The following is a 21,033-nucleotide window of genomic DNA, read 5'->3' on the forward strand; positions in this document are numbered from 1 at the left end:
CAGGGATCGCACCTGTATCCCCTGCATTGACAGGTGGATTCTTAACCACAGCGCCACCAGGGAAGTCCCCCCACCTGTATTTTGATTGAGAACAGGTCACTTTATCTAATCTGTGAGTCAGTTTCTAGATTTTTAAATTCAGTATGATTTTAAGCATCAGATCTTTGCAAGGTCAGTACTCTTCAAACGGTACAGTGCGTGCAGATCATGTGCATATCTTGTTACAGTGCAGATTCTAACCAGGAGAACTGTGCGCGGCCTGGGACTCTTCATTTCCAACAAATTCCCCCAGTTGCTGATAAACGCTGTTCCGCAGATAACACTTTGAAAGGCAGTGATGACAAAGTTCCGTTTCAACTATTATCCCTCTTCAGTTTAACACTAACACATATAAATGGCTTTAAGTCTTCATTTATTGTGACAAATATTAAGTGCTAAAATTCTTAAATTACTAAGTTTTCCTTTTCTTATTTTGTAAGCCTAAGAAGTGATTGCTTCTCGCCACGTGGAAAATGTTAAGTTCTCGTTTAACCATGCCCCCAACCGTCACTCCGCCCCCAAAGGGCAAAAGATAATTAACTACTTTTTAAGTATTACCTGTGATGAAGTTTAAACATAAAACCTTTGTGGATAGCTAATGGTGCTTTTCTCACGTAAGTGAGGCACATATGGCTGAGTAGAGAAACCAGTAGACTCAAGGGAAGAAAGAGACCCAAGCGTTATTCAGAGCAGGCTAAGAATTTCAGACTGGTGAGGTGGATTTGAATAACCGTTAACAAGAGAGAGCAGTTTATAATTGTGGGGATGAATTGAATAATCTAGAAAAGAATAAATACACATTTTTTTCTAATGTTTTTTCTTTATGTCTTTCAGAGAAATCAACTTCTCAGTCATTGGTCGGTATGTGGATTATCTTGTAGAAGAACAGGGAGTGAGGAATATCTTTGGTAAGTCATCTTTAGAGACATACATCTCTCTACATATCTCGAGCTCAGTCCTTAGAAAGTAGCTGTCACCAGATGAGTAGCTAGGAGGTGACAGTGTTATAGTGTCACGGGTTAGGGCTGAGCCTGGCTGAGCCATGTAAAATTTGTGCATTTTGCTTCCCTGGTGGCGCAGTGGTTGAGAGTCTGCCTGCCGATGCAGGGGACACGGGTTCGTGCCCCGGTCCGGGAAGATCCCACGTGCCGCGCAGTGGCTAGGTCTGTGAGCCATGGCCGCTGGGCCTGCGCGTCTGGAGCCTGTGCTCCGCAACGGGAGAGGCCACGACAGGGAGAGGCCCACATACTGAAAAAAAAAAAAAAAAAAAAAATTGTAAGGGCTTCCCTGGTGGCGCAGTGGTTGAGAGTCCACCTGCTGAGGCAGGGGACACAGGTTCGTGCCCCAGAAGATCCCACATGCCGCGGAGCGGCTGGGCCCGTGAGCCATGGCCGCTGAGCCTGCGCATCCGGAGCCTGTGCGAGAGGCCACAGCAGTGAGAGGTCCGCATACCACAAAAAAAAAAAAAAAAAAAAATTTGTGGATTTTTAGTCTCATCAGTTTTAGACCTAAAAGATGATCAAGAGATTATATAATTTGGTAGTGTACCTGAGAGAGGCTGGGACCTGGGACCCTTTACCGGAGTGCTTACACCTGGACAAAGGTCTCTGAGAGCAACAGACTACAGAGAAACTATTAGGGAGTAAAAATCACTACACACATGAGTAGTGGGGGCAGTTATGAACAATAAGATTCAAAAAGGCCACAAGCCAACTGCCACTTCTAAGGTACTGGGAGCATGCAGGGGACCGGGCACCATCCCTACACTCAGCAGCACAGAGGGGGTGGGTAGACCACCTAAGCTACGCCTCCTGCTCAACCCACAGACCCGCCCCTGTTGTTACCCCTTTTAAGGAACCAGCTCGCCACCTTGGAGAGCGAGCAAGGACGCCTCTTTCATGTTCTCCCTCCCTCATGCTGCAGCAGGAGCCTCAGTAAAGTCTTGCCTGAGTTCTCATCTGGCCTCTTATCAATTTCTATTGATTAAAGAGTCCAGGGACCCAGGTCTGTAGACAGAGGTCGTTTTAGATCTGTAGTACACACCACTGTCTTCATAAGTAACTGCCACCTATGACCACCTGGACATCCCAGTGCTGAATGGTATTGGTTTTCCTGCCATTCAAGCCCCGATATAGACCTGGCTGGCGTTCTCAGAGATTTGCCTGAAACATGGGCAGTTACCTCTGTCTCCATTTAAAATACTCTCTATCCCTGAAAACAATGAGATTTGTCAATTACCAGTCATACTTAACCTTCCCACTCCTTTTGCCAAGGTGAGGATGGAAAACAGACTGAGTCTGAGGTGGAAATGGAAACATGGCATTACCCCACCCACCCAGATTCTGTCCTCTGGTGTTTTGCCATGTCCCTTCCTCTTGAGCAGGGATTTCTTTTTTTTTGTTTGTTTTTTTAAACATCTTTATTGGAGTATAATTGCTTTACAGTGCTGTGTTAGTTTCTGCTTTATAACAAAGTGAATCAGCTATGCATATACATAAATCCTCATATCTCCTCCCTCTTACTTCTCCCTCCCACCCTCCCTATCTCACCCCTCTAGGTGGTCACAAAGCACCGAGCTGATCTCCTTGTGCTATGCGGCTGCTTCCCACTAGCTATCTAGTTTACATTTGGTAGTATAGATTAGTCCATGCTACTCTCTCACTTTGTTCCAGCTTAGCTTTCTCCTTCCCCATGTCCTCAAGTCCAAGATTTTTTTAAAAATAAAGTACACTGTACACACTTTCTCCTTTTCTGATTCATCCTTTTTTTGGGCCCTAAGATCCTTTGTCTAACTCAAGGTTAAAAAGGTTTTCTCATATATTTCTCACTTTCTTCTAGAAATTTTATAGTTTTAGCTCTTAGGTTTGAGTATATGATTTATTTTGAGAATTTTTTATATAGGTAACATATTTTTTTTAAAAACATCTTTATTGGAGTATAATTGTTTTACAATAGTGTGTTAGTTTTTCCTTTACAACAAACTGAATCAGTTATACATATACATATGTTCCCATATCTCTTCCCTCTTGCATCACCCTCTCTCCCACCCTCCCTATCCTACCCCTCTAGGTGGTCACAAAGCACAGAGGTGATCTCCCTGTGCTATGCGGCAGCTTCCCACTAGCTATCTAATTTACATTGGATAGTGTGTATATGTCCCTGCCACTCTCTCACTTCGTCACAGCCCACCCTTCCCCCTCCCCATATGAGCAGGGATTTCTGTCCCCGTACTGCCAGCGTTGGTGCTGGAAGAACGGAAGGTATCGGTTGGTCCCACTGACTGACTCTCTCTTTGGAACAGTGAATGGCACGACAGGAGAAGGCCTGTCCCTGAGCATCTCAGAGCGCTGCCGGGTCGCGGAGGAGTGGGTGACAGAAGGGAGGAACAAGTAAGTGGCTCCATCAAGATAAACACGTGCATCTGCAAGAGCTGCGTAGACCACAGCTACACCCCAGATGACACAGTCTCCCTGCTCTCCGACCACAAATCAGGCCTGAGGTCAGCTTGTGGGAAGAGGAGCTGAGGCAGAGGAGCGCCCTACCTTTCCGTGTGGAAGGGCAGCCGGACACACCCGGCTCTCAGAGACCCCATCGGGAGACTGGAAACTGCCTCTCGTTTCATCTACCAGGCCAGTCCCTCCGGTACCCTGTCCTTGGCCTGAAGGGATATGGAGGAGGGCCCTGGTGACTGGCCGCTGAGCTCCTAGCCCTTCTGCTGAGCAGCTCGTACCCCTTCCCACCTCAGGGTGGGTCCTGGTGGTTATATCCTCCTGTTGCCTCCTTACAGTTCTCTCTGCATGTGACTCAGCATGCTTTCTGTGGCGCTTCCTCTTGTAGACCTAGGGAGCTTTCTGCATCCTCTGAACTTCAGTGAGTTAATGTATTTGGTTATAACACTCAGTTTGTGCCACAGTGACACAAATAGGACAGCATCAATTCAATAAGCACGGCAATTCACCAAGCTTGATTTGTGGTCTGTTCTGCACTGTTACGCATCGTGTGTCATGCACTGTGCTGGCACTGGAGATAGAAAACAGGATCTCTGCCCTCAGGTTGCCTACCATCCAATGGAGATGTCAGACCATGAAAACTAACACTGATCCTTCCGATAAATAGTGTAAACAGGGATCAGAGAAGGGTGATTGACGGTGCCTTAGGTGGAGGCAAAAATTGGAGGTAAGTCTCAAGTGAGCCTGGAGCGGAGGTTGTCAGTGCAAAGCCCCTGCCCACTTTGGGGACCCTTAAACGGCTTTAGAGCAACTTGGATACTCTGAAATTAGACGCCAGATGTGAATGCGGGTCCACGTTTGCACTTTCTGGTGATCTTCAGTTTTCAGCTAATTTTCAGTCAGATCCTGGGCCCCAAAAGTTTAAAGACCGCACGCAGATGGAGGAAAGAAGAAGGCTGAGGGTAAACATCGAGAAAAGCACCAGAACCGGGAGGGACGGTGAAGTGGGCACAGACGGAAAACCCTCAGAAGGGTCAGAGGAAGGTGAAGAGCAAATCCTGTCATGGAAGGAAGGATGGCTTCAGAGAGCGTCAGGGGAGTGTGGAAATTAAGAGCAGGGCCTGGAGAGCCGGACTGCCTGAGTTGGGTCCTGAGTCTGCCTCTGAGTAGCTCTGTGAACTCAGGCAGGTCTTAAATGCCCTGTGCTTTGTCTGTAAAGCAGGAATACTAATAGAGGTGGTGGTGAGGATTCAAGCAGTGCCACACATATAGTACTAAGTATTAGATAAGAATTCACTGTAATTATTTGCAGTGGATGCTGTGTTCATTATAACATTTGTTATAATAATTATTAGATGCTGTGAGAGTCAGTAGGATTGAGAAAGTAGGAAATGACCAGCTAACCTCAGAGAGCAGAGCCAGTCGGGTCATTGTCACAGGCAGCTGCAGTGAGGTGAGAATGCCGCAGACACATGGCAGGGGAACCAGTGAGGGTAGCTTATTCTCACACAGAAAAATTTGCCGCTGAGGAGAAGGAGAGAAAGAATCATGGATTAGAGCAGAGGAAGCAAGATTAAAAGAAGGGAAGTTTTTTTTCTCTTGAAGCAGGGAAGTAATGAGCACGTTTCCACGCTGAAAGGACAGTGCCATTGGAGAAGAGATTAAAGAGAGTGGAGACCTGATGCCTTTGATGGCAGTTCTCCACGGGGGCTTGAAATAAACCCAAATGTAAGCAGAGTAGCTTTAGGAGACAGCTAAGAAGCTGGGAGGAACGCATAGAAGGTAACACAGCTAAACGCAGAGGTGAGGAGGAGGAGAAGGGAGGGAGTCTGTGTGGAAGAGTCTTTCTTTATCTTTGGTGTCTCGGAAGCGAGGACATCTGCCAAGAACAAGGGTTTGGGTGGAATTTAGAGCTTGAGGAGAAAAGTCAAGATTTGGAGCAGCCGCTGCAGTGACTTGGAAAGGGAAGTAAGTCATGGGGACCAGAAGGCTTTCGGAGCCTCGTCCTCCTGAATTGGGAAATCACAGGTTTGTACTATAGCCACAGACCCAGCAGCCGGGTGGAGAGGAGGAGGGAATGCATGATTGTTTTAACCTAAGCCAGGAGATAGGGGTAGTGAAGGGTTTAAGGAGGTCATGCAATAAAGCTGCTGCTGAGGGTAAAGCAGACCAGCCAGCCACCTTTTCTCCTTTCAGAAGTCTTCTGTTATCCTTAACAAATGCAGACCTGATCATAAGCACTTCCCAGCTAGGTCCCATCTTACCGAAGACAGAACAAGTCAAGAATCACAGGAGGCCTCAATGCTTGGGCCTTAACAGGGATGTGGTGTCACCATCCCATGAGGGCAGCACGTGTGTCACTCCGAGTCCTGGAAGACTTGCCAGCATGACTGCATTCACAGCTGAGTTTTATTGATCCTGCCCTCAGAAGACCAGTCTAAGTGTGGCCTCTTCCCACGGGGCCCCGTGGAGCGCCTCCAAAGATGAACACTGAGGTCTCAGAGAAAATCTCACTCATGGCCGAATTCTGAGGACATACAAGATAGGAAAAAACTTTTCACAGTGAATTCCTTTCTCGTATGGCTGGTTCCTGGTTGTACTCTTTGAGGAACCTCTTTATTTTTATCTCCAACCCAAACTATCTCAGCTTTACACCTATTTTCATGCACATTGTCACCATCAAATGCAGCACCTCTAACAATGCATAGTCAAAATAAGGTACTTGAGTATTGATTGATTAATCAGTTATTGCTTTCAAAATCCTATTGCTTATATACAGCAGAAACTAACACAACATTGTAAAGCAATTATACTCCAATAAAGATGTTAGGAAGAAGAGGCGAGAGCGACCCCTGGACTGGCCAAAGCCACGCGCCACTGCATCCCCGTGTCCAGCGCGCACGTCCCGCCGCCGTCGCCACCATGCCCAAGAGAAAGGCTGAAGGGGATGCTAAAGGAGATAAAACCAAGGTGAAGGATGAACCTCAGAGAAGATCTGCAAGGTTATCTGCTAAACCTGCTCCTCCAAAGCCAGAGCCCAAGCCTAAAAAGGCCCCTGCAAAGAAGGGAGAGAAGGTACCCAAAGGGAAAAAGGGGAAAGCTGATGCTGGCAAGGATGGGAATAACCCTGCAGAAAACGGAGATGCCAAAACAGACCAGGCACAGAAAGCTGAAGGTGCTGGAGATGCCAAGTGAAGTGTGCATTTTTGATAACTGTGTACTTCTGGTGACTGTACAGTTTGAAATACTATTTTTTATCAAGTTTTATAAAAATGCAGAATTTTGTTTTACTTTTTTTTTTTTTAAGCTATGTTGTTAGCATACAGAACACTTCATTGTTGTTTTTTGGGGGAAGAGCACATGTCACTAATAGATTGTCTCTGAAGCTGGATTGACATGGGAAAAAAACACCTTTCCCGTCTGGTTTTGAGAGACTTTCTCTTGGTTCCCAGGAAGGAGGGGTTCCTTGATGTTGACACACAGTAGCCACCTTGGCACAAACGCCTTGTGGTGTGGAAAAACTAAAATTAGTTTTTATGTTCTCTTCTCCCTCTCCACCTTCAGCATAGACTTGACTCCCTTAAACCCAGAGACCTGTTGGAACCTGACCCCCCAAAATTGGTTACCAGTATGTCAGGCAATCTGGACTTTGCATTGTCACCACTGAGATGGCGTCCCTCAAAAGAGCAGCGGTTCCTTTTTTAGATTGTGGATCTTCAGATTGATACTTTTGCCATTTTCATTTCCATTTCCTGAAAGTCAGGGTCGGCTTGTGAAAAGTTGTTAAACAACATAACTAAATGTGAAATGTCAACCCTCACTCTAAACTTTCCCTGTTCAGAGCATCACATGAAGACTTCATGGGGTTTTATAGTGGCTTTCTGATTTTGGTAGTCCATTGCAAAAGGGAGTTTGAAAGTTGTTGTATACTGTTAACGATTGTCTGCCCATGTCCTGCCTGAAATACCATGATTGTTTATGAAAAGTATCTTTAATAAAGCTGGATACAGTTTGACTTGGAAAAAAAAAAAAAAAAAAGATGTTAAAAAAAATCCTATTGCTTAGTTGAACCTTAAATTTTATTCCCTGGACATTTTTTTTTTTAAATCCCTGATTAGATTAATTTTAAGTATACCACTGTAGAATTCAGTAGTCTTGAGATTGAGATTAGTCAGGTATTAGCTAATTGCTAAAACCAGCACAAACCAAGGTAGCACAGCTCTTCCGTGTTACTATAAACTTCGAGTGATGCAACAGTGTTTTCTCTTTTGCAGGTTGGATCAGATAGTAATTCATGTGGGAGCCCTGAGTTTGAAGGAGTCACAAGAACTGGTATGTATGTGGGTCCATCTGGGAGAGACCACTCGAGGGGCCTCCATCTTTATGCTGGAGTTAAAATCAATATCATTTTTGCTAAATATTGGACGCTGGAGAGTATAAGGTGTAGGACTGCAGGGAAGCCGACACAGAGCCATAAAGAGAGTAGCCCAAGGTGATAACTGCTGTGGCAGAGCGTTGAACAGGAGACAGAGGCACCTCTTCTTTTGGGCAAAGTAAGGATGGGTATAGAGCTACCTAGTTTGCAGGTAAGGAACAGAACTTGAGCCAACCTAAGTTTTCTCTAGGAAGTAAAAGGCAAGGCCATCTGCTGGGCATAAAGGAGATGGAAATGGGGTTCAGAAATGAGAAGTGGTAAAAACTGAGAATTGCTGCCTGGAGAATGGAAGAGAAAACTTAAACAGAAAAAGATTGTCCCCACCCATGTTTATAGCAGCACTGTTCATGAGGTGGAAGCAACCCAAATGCCCATGGACAGATGAATGGATAAAGAAAAGGTGGTATATACATACAATGGAATGTTATTCAGCCTTAAAAAGGAAGCAAATCCATCTTGTCACATACTACAGTAGGGGTGAACCTCCTTGAGAACATTATGTTAAGTGAAATAAGCCAGTCACTAAAAGACAAATACTATATTCTTCTTCTTATACTATGAGGTATCTAAAGTAGTCAAATTCATAACAACAGAATTAGAGTTAGTCCTGTTAGGGACTAGGGGGAGGGGGAGAGAAGAGTTGTTTAATGGGTATAGAGTTTGTCGTCTGTGAAAAAGAAGCAGACTGTAAAACAAAGAAATGCGTTTATTAGGGGTCTTTGTTTAAAAATTGAAGTATAGTTGATTTACAGTGTTGTGTTAGTTTCTGGTGTACAGCAGTGATTCAGTTTTATATTGATATATATGTATATAGATACAGATATATAGATATACAGATTAAGCAGTTATTGCCTTCAAAATTCTATTGCTTGGTTGACCCTTAAATTTTATTCCCTGGACATTTTTTTAAATCCCTGATTGGATTAATTTTTAGTAAACCACTGTAGAATTTAGTAGTCTTGAGATTGAGATTTTTTTTTTTTTTTTTGGCTGCGTTGGGTCTTCGTTGCTTCGTGGGCTTTTCTCTAGTTGCGGTGAGCGGGGGCTACTCTTTGTTGCGGTGCGCGGCTTCTTATTGCGGTGGCTTCTCTTGTTGCGGAGCACGGGCTCTAGGCGCGCGGGCTGCAGTAGTTGTGCTTGTGGACTCTAGAGCGCAGGCTCAGGAGTTGTGGCGCATGGGCTTAGCTGCTCTGCAGCGTGTGGGATCTTCCCAGACAAGGTACCAACCCCTGTCCCCTGCATTGGCAGGCGGATTCTTAACCACTGCGCCGCCAGGGAAGTCGCCGAGATTGAGATCAGATATTAGCTAACTATTAAAACCAGCATAAACCACAATAGTGCAGCCCTTCTTGTTACTATAAACTTCAAGTGATGTAACAGTGTTTTCTGTTTTGCAGGATCAGATACATATATATATATATATATATTCGTTTTCAGATTCTTTTCCATTATAGGTTATTACAAGATATTGAGTATAGTTCTCTGTGCTATATATTAAGTCTTTGTTGTTTATTTTATATAGTGTGTATCTGTTAATTCAGCATGTATGAACCTAGAGAATATCATACTAAGTGAGGTAAGTCAGGCAGAGAAAGACAGATACCATATGATATCACTTATATGTGGAATCTAAAAAAATGATACAAATGAACTTATTTCCAAAGCATAAACAGACTCACAGACATCGAAAACAAATTTATGGTTATTTGGAGTCTTAGAATTACAATTCAGGGAGCACAGATTCCAGCAGCCACCAGAACAGTGTCCCCTCTGGGAAACAAAAGGCGGGACTTTTTAAAGGAAAACAGAGAGGCACACTTAGTTTCCAGAAGTTTTTTGTGAAGAGTTATGACTGGAAGGTACGTATTCTTTTTCTTTTCCTGTTACAATTTATTGAATCATCAAGTGTGTTTCAGTTGTTATCAGTAAAGGCACACTTCTGCACAGTTCCGCAGGATGCCTTTCTCAACAGAGAGCTTCTTCTTTTTTTTTTTAAGTCACAGGGTCAGCATAGTTCACAGTTTAACAGGATGGAGCCCTAAAGTATAAAATGGAGTTCCTGCTGACGGCTCCTTCCAGAACTTTCAGATCTGCAAGATGAAAAAGTTCTAGAGTTCTGTTTCACAACAATGTAAATATGCTTAACAGCAGTGAACTGTACAGTTAAAAATGGCTAAGATGGTGAATTTTTTTTAATTTTTATTTTTTGGCCACACCGTGTGGCTTGCAGGATCTCAGTTCCCTGAACAGGGACTGAACCCAGGTCACGGTAGTGAAAGCCTGGAATTCTAACCACTAGGCCACCAGGGAACTCCCAGTGTTGTGTTTTTCTTGGTCACAATTTTGAAAAATAAATTTTAAAGTAATTAATTTTTTTAAAAGGATTGCCCCAGTGGTGCTAAAAACCAACCAAGTTGTAAGTCATAAATTTGTCATACCACCACTCCACACAGGTGTGGAGATTTCCTTCTAGGTACACTCTTCAACCAGAACATAGGAACAATAATGCAAAGACTGGATTGCTCTGGGTTTAGAGATGAGCAGGTTAGGTGGAGTAATATTGTGTGGCGAGGGAGGAAGGAGTTAAAGTTGCTAGCAGAAAAGTAAACCATGTGGTGGTTTTGAGGTCTTTGTGAATCAAGTAAAAAAAGAAAGCACAAAGATGTTGTAGCTTGCTGCATAGCACAGGGAGATCACCTCTGTGCTGTGTGACCGCCTGGGGGGGTGGGATAGGGAGGGTGGGAGAGAGGGTGATGCAAGAGGGAGGAGATGTGGGAGCATGTGTGTATGTATAACTGATTTAGTTTGTTGTAGAGGGAAAACTAACACACTATTGTAAAACAATTATACTCCAATAAAGATGTTTAAAAAAAAAAAAAAAAAAAAGATGTTGTAGCTTGGACTGTCGACTGAAAAAAAAAGTACAACCTAACAGTTGAGAATTATGTTTTATTCAGCAGACTTACTGAGGACTTAAGCCTGGGATACAGCCACTCAGCAAGCTCTGAGGGACTGTTCCAAAGAGGTAGGGAGGAGCCTGGATGTGTAGGAGTTTTTGGCTGAAAAAAAAAAAAATGTAGTTGAACATCAAAAGATTATTGCTAATCACAAAAACACTCATCTCAAGTTAATGATTTTAGTGTTTTCTTGTATGGGAAGGTGCAAGAGATCGGGCTTATTGAAACCATTCCTTTGATATGCATGTTTTTCTCCATCCTGAGTTCCCCTTGGGTCGCACTGACCTGGTGCCTGCAGTGGCTGATGGCTGTTTGGCCGAAGCATCCTCTGTTTACTGAAATGGCAGGGACATTGTTTGTCCACATAACCATGTCCTCAGAATTTAGATATTCTAATTCCAAAGAGCGCAGTGACTTGATCTAACCCTGACATCTTCTTCTGGGTTTTGTTTGATTCTGTTTCCTATTAATTGAATTTAGAAATGGAATGTATACTGTATACTTGCAAAACCGCAATTCAACACTCTTAGGCAAGCCACTAGGGAAGACGTTACTAGACGATTGCTTAGTAAGCCTAGAATCAGAACTTGGAAACTTGATTTATCCTTTTTACACTTGATTTGTTCTTCTTAACAGTAGGTCTTTCAACTATGGTAGTGTAATGGAGGAAATCTTTTTTTTTTCCTTCTCTTTTCACTTGCTTTCTTCTATGCGTAATGTGAGTTTTAAAATATTGTCGTGTCATGACATGACAGACAGTGTCAACCGTGGAGCTGACACTATAATAGTATAAAGATAATCTTAGTATAGAGATAATCCCCTGCTATAGGGATAATCCCCTGCCAAGGAGACAGTAATATTGGCATCTGCTTAGACATAACTCTCCATTGGATGATGCTTGAATGGGCATTGCCATTAACTGTCTCTGAAGTGGTTTCTTTTCCTTCCTTTCAGCTAAGGTTACCCTACTACTCGTGTCCTAAACAAGGTGCTAAATAAATGATTCAAATATATCACATTCCAATCCTGTGTCAATAAAATCCTATCCAATGTCCTGATTGTTCTTTGGACTATATCCCAATCTCTTTTTGACTCTCCTACTTTACTTCTGCAGAAAGTTACTCACATCTATTAGATAAAGATATCACTAGCTTAAGTCTCAGAGGAAAGCCGTTTTTCCCTTTTAGGTAGTGGGGCATGTTTCAAAGCAATCAACATCATCTCCGGAGTCCCGCTATGTGCTCAGCACCGTGATTGACCTGAACACAAGAGTCAAGAAGATCTGACCTCTGCCCTCAGGGAAGTCACTCTAATTGGAGACCAGTAACGATACACAACTACCTCACAATGTGTTAGGTTTAAGGACTGTACTTGAAATAGATAAACAATATTATGAGGGCCCAGTGGGAGGAAATGTTCATTTTTTCTGAAGGAATGTGAGTAAATATCAGAAGAGTAGTGCAATGTATCTTCTGTGATATGTATAATTTTTTCTTCTCAGCCTTTCTCAACTGCATTTCCAATCTGTAATATAAATTTTAAAATATGACTATTATATCTTTGGAGAGGAAAGACAGTATCATCCAGTGGGCTGAACACTAGAAGAGAAATGACATCTGCAAGTTTCTCTATAATTAACAGTTATAGTTTATCAAAATGAACTGCTCATGTCTCCTAAGCAGGTTTTTTTTGTACTGACAAAGTCTGCAGAAGAATAAGATTAAATACACAGCTCACCTCCACCAGGGGTCTCTACTTTGCAACCTGGGATTTTCCTGGTAATGACATTTATCATTAAATGTGGTAATTTTCCACTGTCTAGTGGTACATCAGTTGGCAAATTTGAAGGGTTTGTTGATAACCTCTAGTATATAAGCTGTAGGTGAATATAACAAATCGTTTACTCCAGGATATTTGTGAAATTGTGATCTGTAACAAAAAAATAGATATTTGGTCTTTGTCCCATTTCTGGCACAGAGCTCCAAAACCCTTGGAATTCCTGGAGATGAGAGCAATAAAGGTGTCTCGTTATGTTAATGAGGTGACTTTTAGAAAGCACCTAAGGATGGGGGCTGGTTGCCAAGAGTACCAAGCATGAAAATTAGGGGGTTGGAACTTTCAGTTAGGGTTGATATAATCAACCCTATTTGCACCAATCCCCAATGGCAAATGATATAATCAATCATGCCTATGTAGTAAAGCCTCCATGAAAACGCCAAAGGATGGATTTCAAAGAGCTTCCAGTTTTGTGAACTTGTGGAGATTTGGGGAGGGTGGTGCACACACACTGAGAGAAGACATGGAGGTGTTGTGTGCCCTTTCCCCATGCCTTGCCCTATGCATCTCTTCTTTCTGGCTGTTCCTGAGTCATATCCCTTTATAAAAAGCCAGTGATCTCGTAAGTAAAATGTTTCCCTGAGTTCTGTGAGCCTCCCCAACAAATTAATTGACCCAAGGAGGGGGTTGTTGGAACCTCTAATTTATAGCCCATAGGTCAGGAGCACAGGTGATAACCTGGCATTTGAAATGGGGGTAGGGAGCTAGTCTTTTAGGACTGAGCCCTTAACCTGTATCTCCAGATAGATAGTGTCAGAGTTGAGTTGAATTGTAGGAAACCCAGCTGGTGTTTGAGAATTGCCTTTTGAGGTGGAGAAAACCCCACATTCACACACATCAGAATTGTGACCAACGGTCTTCTTTCTTCTTTTAAAGGCCCAACATGCAGCAAAAATAGGAGCTGATGGCATCGCTGTCATTGCACCTTTCTTTCTCAAGCCATGGAACAAAGGTAGGTAGATAGGTCAAAACGCAGTGCTGTACATGGTCCACTTCTTCATGCCTTCATTCCAAATGGTTGTATTTAACTCATGAAAGTAAAGTCTTATGGACTGGAGGCATGAAGTTGCAATGGTACAGTAGTTCTCTGGAATATTCATCCTCCCTGGACCCATAAAAGAGAAGAAAAGACTCCATTAAAGGACTTCAGCTCTTTTGTCAAGTAATCTGAGTAGGTCATCCACCAAGCCCTGGGTCAACCTACAGGTGCCTGTGTTTGGGTCAGGTGTCCACTTTTGGCCAATCAGTTGCACAGTGTCAGAGTCACATGGCAAAGCATGAGACCATTTTTCTCAAAAAAAAAGGGGGAATATAAGCAATGGGCATTTTGAGACTACATGTACTATTCAAATTTGAGTAAGTGATGAATTTGAAAAGAGATTTCACAGAAATATCCATTGTCTTCCAAAATATCAAATTATTGTTTTCTCTGTGGAAACTATTTGTGGTTTCCAGGTATACTGAGTCTTTTTAATCCTCTTGATTAGCAAAAATGCAGTACAAATTTTGAAAGGATTAAAAATAGACAAGATGTTATTCGCATGCATGATTAAATAAATCCATAGCTAAATGTATAACAGGTCAAAATTATCATGAAATATTACCTGTTATCAGTAAAATAGTCATTAATATTGGTAAATAATTTAAATACTGCTATTTGGGAAATTTAGAATGAACATTTTTAAAGTTTTTTTCACATGGTTTTAAAAAATCTTGCATAAATACGTTTTGCATAAGACAAGTGAAAAATAACAAATAATACACAATAATTTTGTCAAAATATTTATTATCACAGTATTCAGATGTGTTCATAAGCTTCTCTCCCACTATTCAGTGGCATCTAGATGTAAGCAGTTCTGCTGGATTTATTTATCATCTGTAGTAATGTTGCTGCTGAAGCTCAAATTGGATGATGTAGGAAATCCCAATTCCTCAGTAAACCAGAGTGAACTGTCTTCTGATATATCTGAATTTCTCTCCAAAAGGGAAAGGTACCAAACTCTGGTTGAGATGTGCCACTACTTTTATGACTTCCCATTTTGATCAGATGTTGTTTATCTTTGTGTTGTAGAATTTACTGTTACAACTTTATTCTGATCTTAATGCAAAGTCTTTGCTGTTCACTGACCACACTTACCCTTCTGGGTAAGAGGAAAAGGATCCTGCCTGATGGGCTTCTGATTTTGTAAGAGTATTTCATGAGCTTCTCTTAATATGTGGGAAGATTTGCACCAGTTTTTTTGTTTGTTTTTTTTTTTTTTGCGGTACACGGGCCTCTCCCGTTGCGGACCACAGGCTCCGGATGCACAGGCTCAGCGGCCATGGCTCACGGGTCCAGCCGCTCCGCAACATGTGGGATCTTCCCAGACCGGGGCACAAACCCGTGTCCCCTGCGTCGGCAGGCGGACTCTCAACCACTGAGCCACCAGGGAAGCCCTGCACCAGTTTTTTAATAGTTCTTTCGTATGGTAGGAAACTGATCCTCTTATTTTGGCCTTTCTACAGAGAGAAAAATAAATAAAACTTTGAATAAAGTGAATTACAAAGACATTGCAGTAGCAGATGGTAAGAGTAGTCAAAAAGGATGGTTGCATTTCATTAGATGGTTCTTTTTTTTTTTTTTTTTTTTGGCTGCATGGCCTGTGGGAGCTTAGTTCCCTGACCAGGGATCAAACTCATGCCCCCTACATTGGAAGCATGGAGTCTTAATCACTGGACCACCAGGGAAGTCCCAAGGTTCAGTTTTTACTGGGGAAAGCCAGTGTTTTACACTTGTTCACACCATGACTTTTCCTACTGTTCTTTCAGATGTCCTGATTAACTTCTTAAAGGAGGTGGCCACTGCTGCCCCTGCGCTGCCGTTTTACTACTATCACATTCCTGCCTTGACGGGGGTAAAGAGTAAGGACTGCTTCTTTTCATGTTCCTTCACCTTCACCTCTCACATCGTACCCTATTTCACTAAGAAACCCCGACTTCACCCCACCTCACCCTGTATCACAAAAGCATAAGACTGTTGACTAGGTGGTTCCAACAGCTCCAAAATAAATCACTGTTATCCAAAGTAAGTCAGCCCTTATCAATCATTGACACCACCTTATAATGGAAGAGTTTTAAGTATGAAAGATGAGTTGACCCCTACGTCCTTGTAGCAGACAACTTGTGTCTGTCACACACACCCCTCACCCCTCCATCTTATGTGGGAAGACATAGCCTGTAAGCCCCACTAAGACAGGGATTGGGTCTACCTTGTACCCTACTGTGTTCTCAGCACCTGGCACACAGGACGGTACTCCGATCTCTTCTCACTTTTCTTCTAGGTTTTCTTTTATCATTATCGTACTTCTCTAGCAAGAAGATTGTTACAGTTAGATGAAATTTATTAGGAGATTATTTTTTAAATGCCATTCCTTTCTAGCTTCCTTAGAAGAAAAAATAGAAGTTGTGCTTTATAAATATCCAGCTATTGTCTTCAAGGAACAGAAGATTTAGGGTTACAATTTGATAAGTACAGAGGCACTAGGAGGCAAGGGCCAGTGATTATGTTCAATATATTCAGTCTGCAGCCAGTTGCAGCTGAGAGCAGCCCCTGGCAGCTCCGTGCAGATGTGTGGCGCTAGATGAGATGTTCTGTGTTATTTTCTGGGGGTGTACAGGTGAATGAGACACTTATTGTTTTGAACAGTTCGTGCTGAGGAGTTGTTGGATGGAATTCAGGATAAGATCCCTACCTTCCAAGGGCTGAAGTTCAGTGACACAGATCTCTTAGACTTCGGGCAATGTGTTGATCAGAATCGCCAGCAACAGTTTGCTTTCCTTTTTGGGGTGGATGAGGTAAGTCTCCCCCTGGCATATCCCAGCAGGTTAGTTTCCCTCTGCAACCATTGATGTAGCCGCTTATATATAATACCATCTTTTCCGTTCTCTCTTTCATCAAAGTTAATACTCTTTGTCTGTTTCTGATCAGCAACTGTTGAGCGCTCTGGTGATGGGAGCAACTGGAGCAGTAGGCAGGTAAGCAGGACTCATTTTTCCCAATGCTTTTTAGTGTAAAATCCCCCACAGAGGCATTCATCGCCTGCGCAGCTGTATTTCTTGCAAGTACACCTTTTCTAATAGAAATTGCCTTTCTTTGCCACATTCTCTTAGTGAAAAGGAGTGAACTAGGGCTTAGCACTTTGTTAGCGACTCAGTCACTCTTAGCAGAAGCATCTGTTGCAATTAGGGGTGAGGCACAGAAGCTGAGAGCACGCACAGAACTTCTTTATCAGAAATTATTTGGTTACAAATAACAGAAAGCCATTCAAACTAGTCAAACTAGCTTATGTGAAAGAAGGTAAGTTATTATAAAATACTGGGAAATTTCATAAAACCCAACGGGAGGAAGTGCAGTGAGGTCTCAGAGAAGAAGATGAGAACCTAAAACCGCAAAGCTCTCAACAGCCAAGGCAGGTCCTTCTCCACCTGTGGTCCTTTGGACATCCCTTTATTTGCCTTTCTCTCCAGATGGGCTTTCTCTGCCTCCGCATGCACGTGGCCAGTCATGTGCCCAAATGGGGCATCTCAGGATATCACTAGATAGCACTGCCAAGTCAGGTGTCCATGTAAGGTCCAGTCAGCTGCAGCTAGGAAGGTAGAATCATGTGGCCTGATGTCTGCTCAGCAGAAGGCCTAGGGACGTTCAATTTAGCATGTCCGTTGCACATGTTAACCTAGTTCAGTAGCAAAGTGCCTGCAAGCAGATTGACTGAACTATTTACATTAACTGACAGTGTATTTCCTCCCTGTGGGAGAAGTACAGGGGAAGCAAAGTAATACTCACAGCATATCTTGGTGAGCATGGCTTTGATGGAGAGTAGTTGGGTTGGATGTAATGGTAAGTAATGGTTTGTTCACTGAGCCCCAGGAAGCCTGCAACACCCATCATCACTACAGGCCGTTTCCTCCAAGGAAACCTGAATGCCTGGATCTGCTGACCTTGGAAATTCTTACTTTTTAGACTTTTTTTTTTTTTCTGGCTTCCATACTAGGCATTTTTATTCTGTCAACAGAATCTGAAAGCAAAGTACATTTGATTACACTTCATTTCTCCTTAATTATGATCACATGAGGATACATCTGAGACCCCTGGGATTCAAATTAGAGTATTCTGAAACCCCTTAGACATTCATGCAAATATTGCGACTTTGGGTGTTTCACATCTGCAGGTAACTTATCTCAATGATTCTATATTTTATTCTTCCGTACTTTTTTACGAGAAGGTAATGTGAACTTCACGTTCTCGGAATGCCTTGTATTGACTCCAGGGACGCCATTTATGAAGTACCAACAATATTCTGTTCCTGGTACACCAAGATAAAACTCTTTTCTGATCCTGAGTTACTGTAGGAGAAGTCATTAGAAACTGGGGAAACAGCTTTGTTCTGAATTTCTAGAACCTTCTACCTTGCTGGTTTCTCTAAGAATTCAGTGATTTAGTCTAAGATATTTGTCTTTATTGGTAGAGTTAGAGATTCTTTTTTAAGTCAGCAAGAGCATTTTATGATATCAAATAACATTCTCATCTCCATTTTTTTTTGAAATGTAATAGAATAAGCAGTATGAAGGGATGGAAAGCTTCTCGACAGCTCCGTAGCCCTTCTTTGAGACGTAGTTTCTTCACAGCAAAATGGAAACCACACCTACCTCACAGGGCTTTGAGAGGATTAGACATGGTTTATGTCAGGCACCTGGAATACAACAGTCAATAAATGGTCCTCGTATTATTATTATCAATATTAATATTATTATTAGAAACTACTCTCTGGGTAACATATAACTTGGCAAAGAATTTAGGTAATCTGCTAGTATTTGCCCCTTTTACTGTGGAGCTACATTCACCCAGTTCCTCAGCATAGGGTTTTTTTTTTTTTTTAATGCGGTATGCGGGCCTCTCACTGTTGTGGCCCCTCCCGTTGCGGAGCACAGGCTCCGGACGCACAGGCTCAGCGGCCATGGCTCACGGGCTTAGTTGCTCCGCGGCATGTGGGATCTTCCCGGACCAGGTCACGAACCCGTGACCCCTGCATCGGCAGGCGGATTCTCAACCACTGCGCCACCAGGGAAGCCCTCAGCATAGGGTTTTTAGGACCCACCTCAGATACTACATTTTATCCACAGTTCTTACCTAGCATTGCACCTCTGTGTGTGTGCCCTGGGCCAGGTGTTGCCCTCAATCACTCCTTGCCAAATACACCTCTGTCTTTCACTTTTTTTCTTTTTTCTAACTTTACCCTTTTTCTATTTTTCTCCCTTTTCTTTATTCCTTTTGGTGTTCTCTGCGTCCTCTGCACTGCTTAGTGTTGCTGGAAAACTCGGAACTGAAGACACCTGATCCTTTAATAGATTGGGGCCTAAAAATAGACTTCTGGAAGGCTTGGTAGATTTTTCCCTTTTGAGCATTAGAGGGGTTTGAAGAGCTGGACCTTCTCGCTAAGCTATTGATCCTGCAGACGTGCTGTTTTCTTTCCAGTACCTATAACTACCTGGGAAAAAAGACAAACCAGATGTTGGAGGCTTTTGAACGGAAGGACTTCTCCTCGGCCCTGAACCATCAGGTTAGCTTTCTTTTCCCTTCATATAAATCACAGCCTTTTTTCTTTCCCACTTGAGAATTCTTATTTTCTCGCATCAGCATTCCTACCAACCTGCCCTCCTTAAGATTGCCTAGCTGCCTCTTTCTGTATTTTCCTTCCTTTTTCTTACTTTTTTTTGTTTAAAACCAAACCTGTGCCCATTATCCATGTTTCCTGCATGTCTCATCAGGACAGGCCCCATACAGGAATGACTCCTTTCTGTTCCTCCTAGAAATGATCTTATTTTTAGTCTACATTCAAAGTATTTTTATGACTGAAATAATGGTCATAGATTTTGGGGGAAATGACCACATGCCATCCCCTTGAGAACTTCACACTTGAGTCACCAGAGTATATAAAGAAGCTATGAGGCTGGTGATCTAAAAAGGGGAGACTTGGGCTTCCCTGGTGGCACAGTGGTTGAGAGTCCGCCTGCCGACGCAGGGGACGTGGGTTTGTGCCCCGGTTTGGGAAGATCCCACATGCCGTGGAGTGGCTGGGCCCGTGAGCCATGGCCGCTGAGCCTGCGCGTCCGGAGCCTGTGCTCCGCAACGGAAGAGGCCACAACAGTGAGAGGCCCGCGTACGGCAAAAAATAATAAAAAATAAAAAATAAATTAAAAGGGGAAACTTAATCCAAAGTCAGAGCAGGTCAGTCCTCTTTGCCCTGGAAATGTGCTGAGAACTGAAAACATTCACCAGGCAGGAAACAAGAGCCAAATAGGTGATCCAAAAGGAGACACTGGCTTTGAAATAAGAAGAGAAAAGCAGCAGGATCTGAAGTGTCCCAGGGAAGACCCCTGGGGGAAACGGTGGCTGCTGTTAATGTTACAGGGAGGACAGCCTAGCTGTCCAGAGAAGGAAGAGCCTCACCAAAGGGTGAGAACCAGTCCCACAGCTGGTAGTGTGTATACGTTAGGTAAACAGAATAAGGTGGAAAGAAATAGGGTAGGCACTACAGAGAGACTTCTGGAGGCCGAGAGGCCCAGGAACTTTCCGGATCATAAGAGTGACCGAGAGGAGTGTCCCAAGAAAATCAGTGAGAATGAAAGGCATAAGCAAGATCAGAGCAGGTGGTCAGTCCCAATAAGTTTCGATAAGGGATCTTTTGAACAGGACAGGCTACCATCAGGGCAATCAGAAATTACAGAGCAGAAACCACAAAGCATCCTGGAGGTTTGAGGGAGTGACCTGAGCTCCAACCAAGAAGAGAACAGGAGGAAGCAGTTGCCAGTAGTGATTAAATACATCCCTACCCTTTAGCCCTGAACACTGAGCAAGCCTAAATCTACTTCCTACTTAACTTAAAGTTTAAATAGCTTATTTAATATTCACCTTTATTCAGCCCCAGACCAGGTGAAACTGAAAGCAGGAACAGCGTTAAGGACTTAGGAAGCTATGTCAACTAGATTAAACAGTGGCAAGACGTTGGTTTAAATTAAGATATGAAGTCTGAATTGTGTGGACCCTGCCATCTCTTTACTTTTTTTAAAATTAGTTAGTTTATTTATTTATTTATTTATTTTTGGCCGCCTTGGGTTTTCGTTGCTGTGCGCTGGCTTTCTCTAGTTGTGACAAGCGGGAGCTGCTCTTCGTTGCCGTGTGCGGGCTTCTCATCGCGGTGGCTTCTCTTGTCGCGGAGCACGGGCTCTAGGCATACGGGCTTCAGTAGCTGTGGCACACGGGTTCAGTAGTTGTGGCTCG

The 21,033-nt window shown here is 43.1% G+C and overlaps 2 protein-coding genes across 7 annotated transcripts in view; both read left to right on the forward strand.

The window, feature by feature from the left end:
* Positions 1-21,033, forward strand: part of NPL (N-acetylneuraminate pyruvate lyase) — a 40,712-nt gene that overhangs the window by 12,987 nt on the left and 6,692 nt on the right. For 5 of the 6 annotated variants that reach the window (XR_010839695.1, XM_059074898.2, XM_067029233.1 and 2 more), the window contains 8 exons: positions 874-947; positions 3,341-3,428; positions 7,763-7,820; positions 13,593-13,668; positions 15,525-15,617; positions 16,402-16,550; positions 16,684-16,730; positions 19,228-19,312. Coding sequence is in view for 5 of the 6 variants with exons in the window: in XM_059074898.2 (XP_058930881.1) it covers positions 874-947; positions 3,341-3,428; positions 7,763-7,820; positions 13,593-13,668; positions 15,525-15,617; positions 16,402-16,550; positions 16,684-16,730; positions 19,228-19,312 (670 nt within the window). In the remaining variant the exon portion in view is untranslated. The remainder of the gene's footprint in view (positions 1-873; positions 948-3,340; positions 3,429-7,762; positions 7,821-13,592; positions 13,669-15,524; positions 15,618-16,401; positions 16,551-16,683; positions 16,731-19,227; positions 19,313-21,033) is intronic. The other variant, XM_067029248.1, reaches the window with a different exon arrangement.
* LOC131763052 (non-histone chromosomal protein HMG-17) lies at positions 6,324-6,778 on the forward strand. The gene has a single exon (XM_059075002.2). It carries the CDS (start codon positions 6,411-6,413, stop codon positions 6,681-6,683), a length of 273 nt encoding a protein of 90 aa, XP_058930985.1. The 5' UTR covers positions 6,324-6,410; the 3' UTR covers positions 6,684-6,778.

This window comes from Kogia breviceps, chromosome 1 (genome assembly GCF_026419965.1).
Source record: "Kogia breviceps isolate mKogBre1 chromosome 1, mKogBre1 haplotype 1, whole genome shotgun sequence".
NCBI classification, from domain to species: domain Eukaryota; kingdom Metazoa; phylum Chordata; class Mammalia; order Artiodactyla; family Physeteridae; genus Kogia; species Kogia breviceps.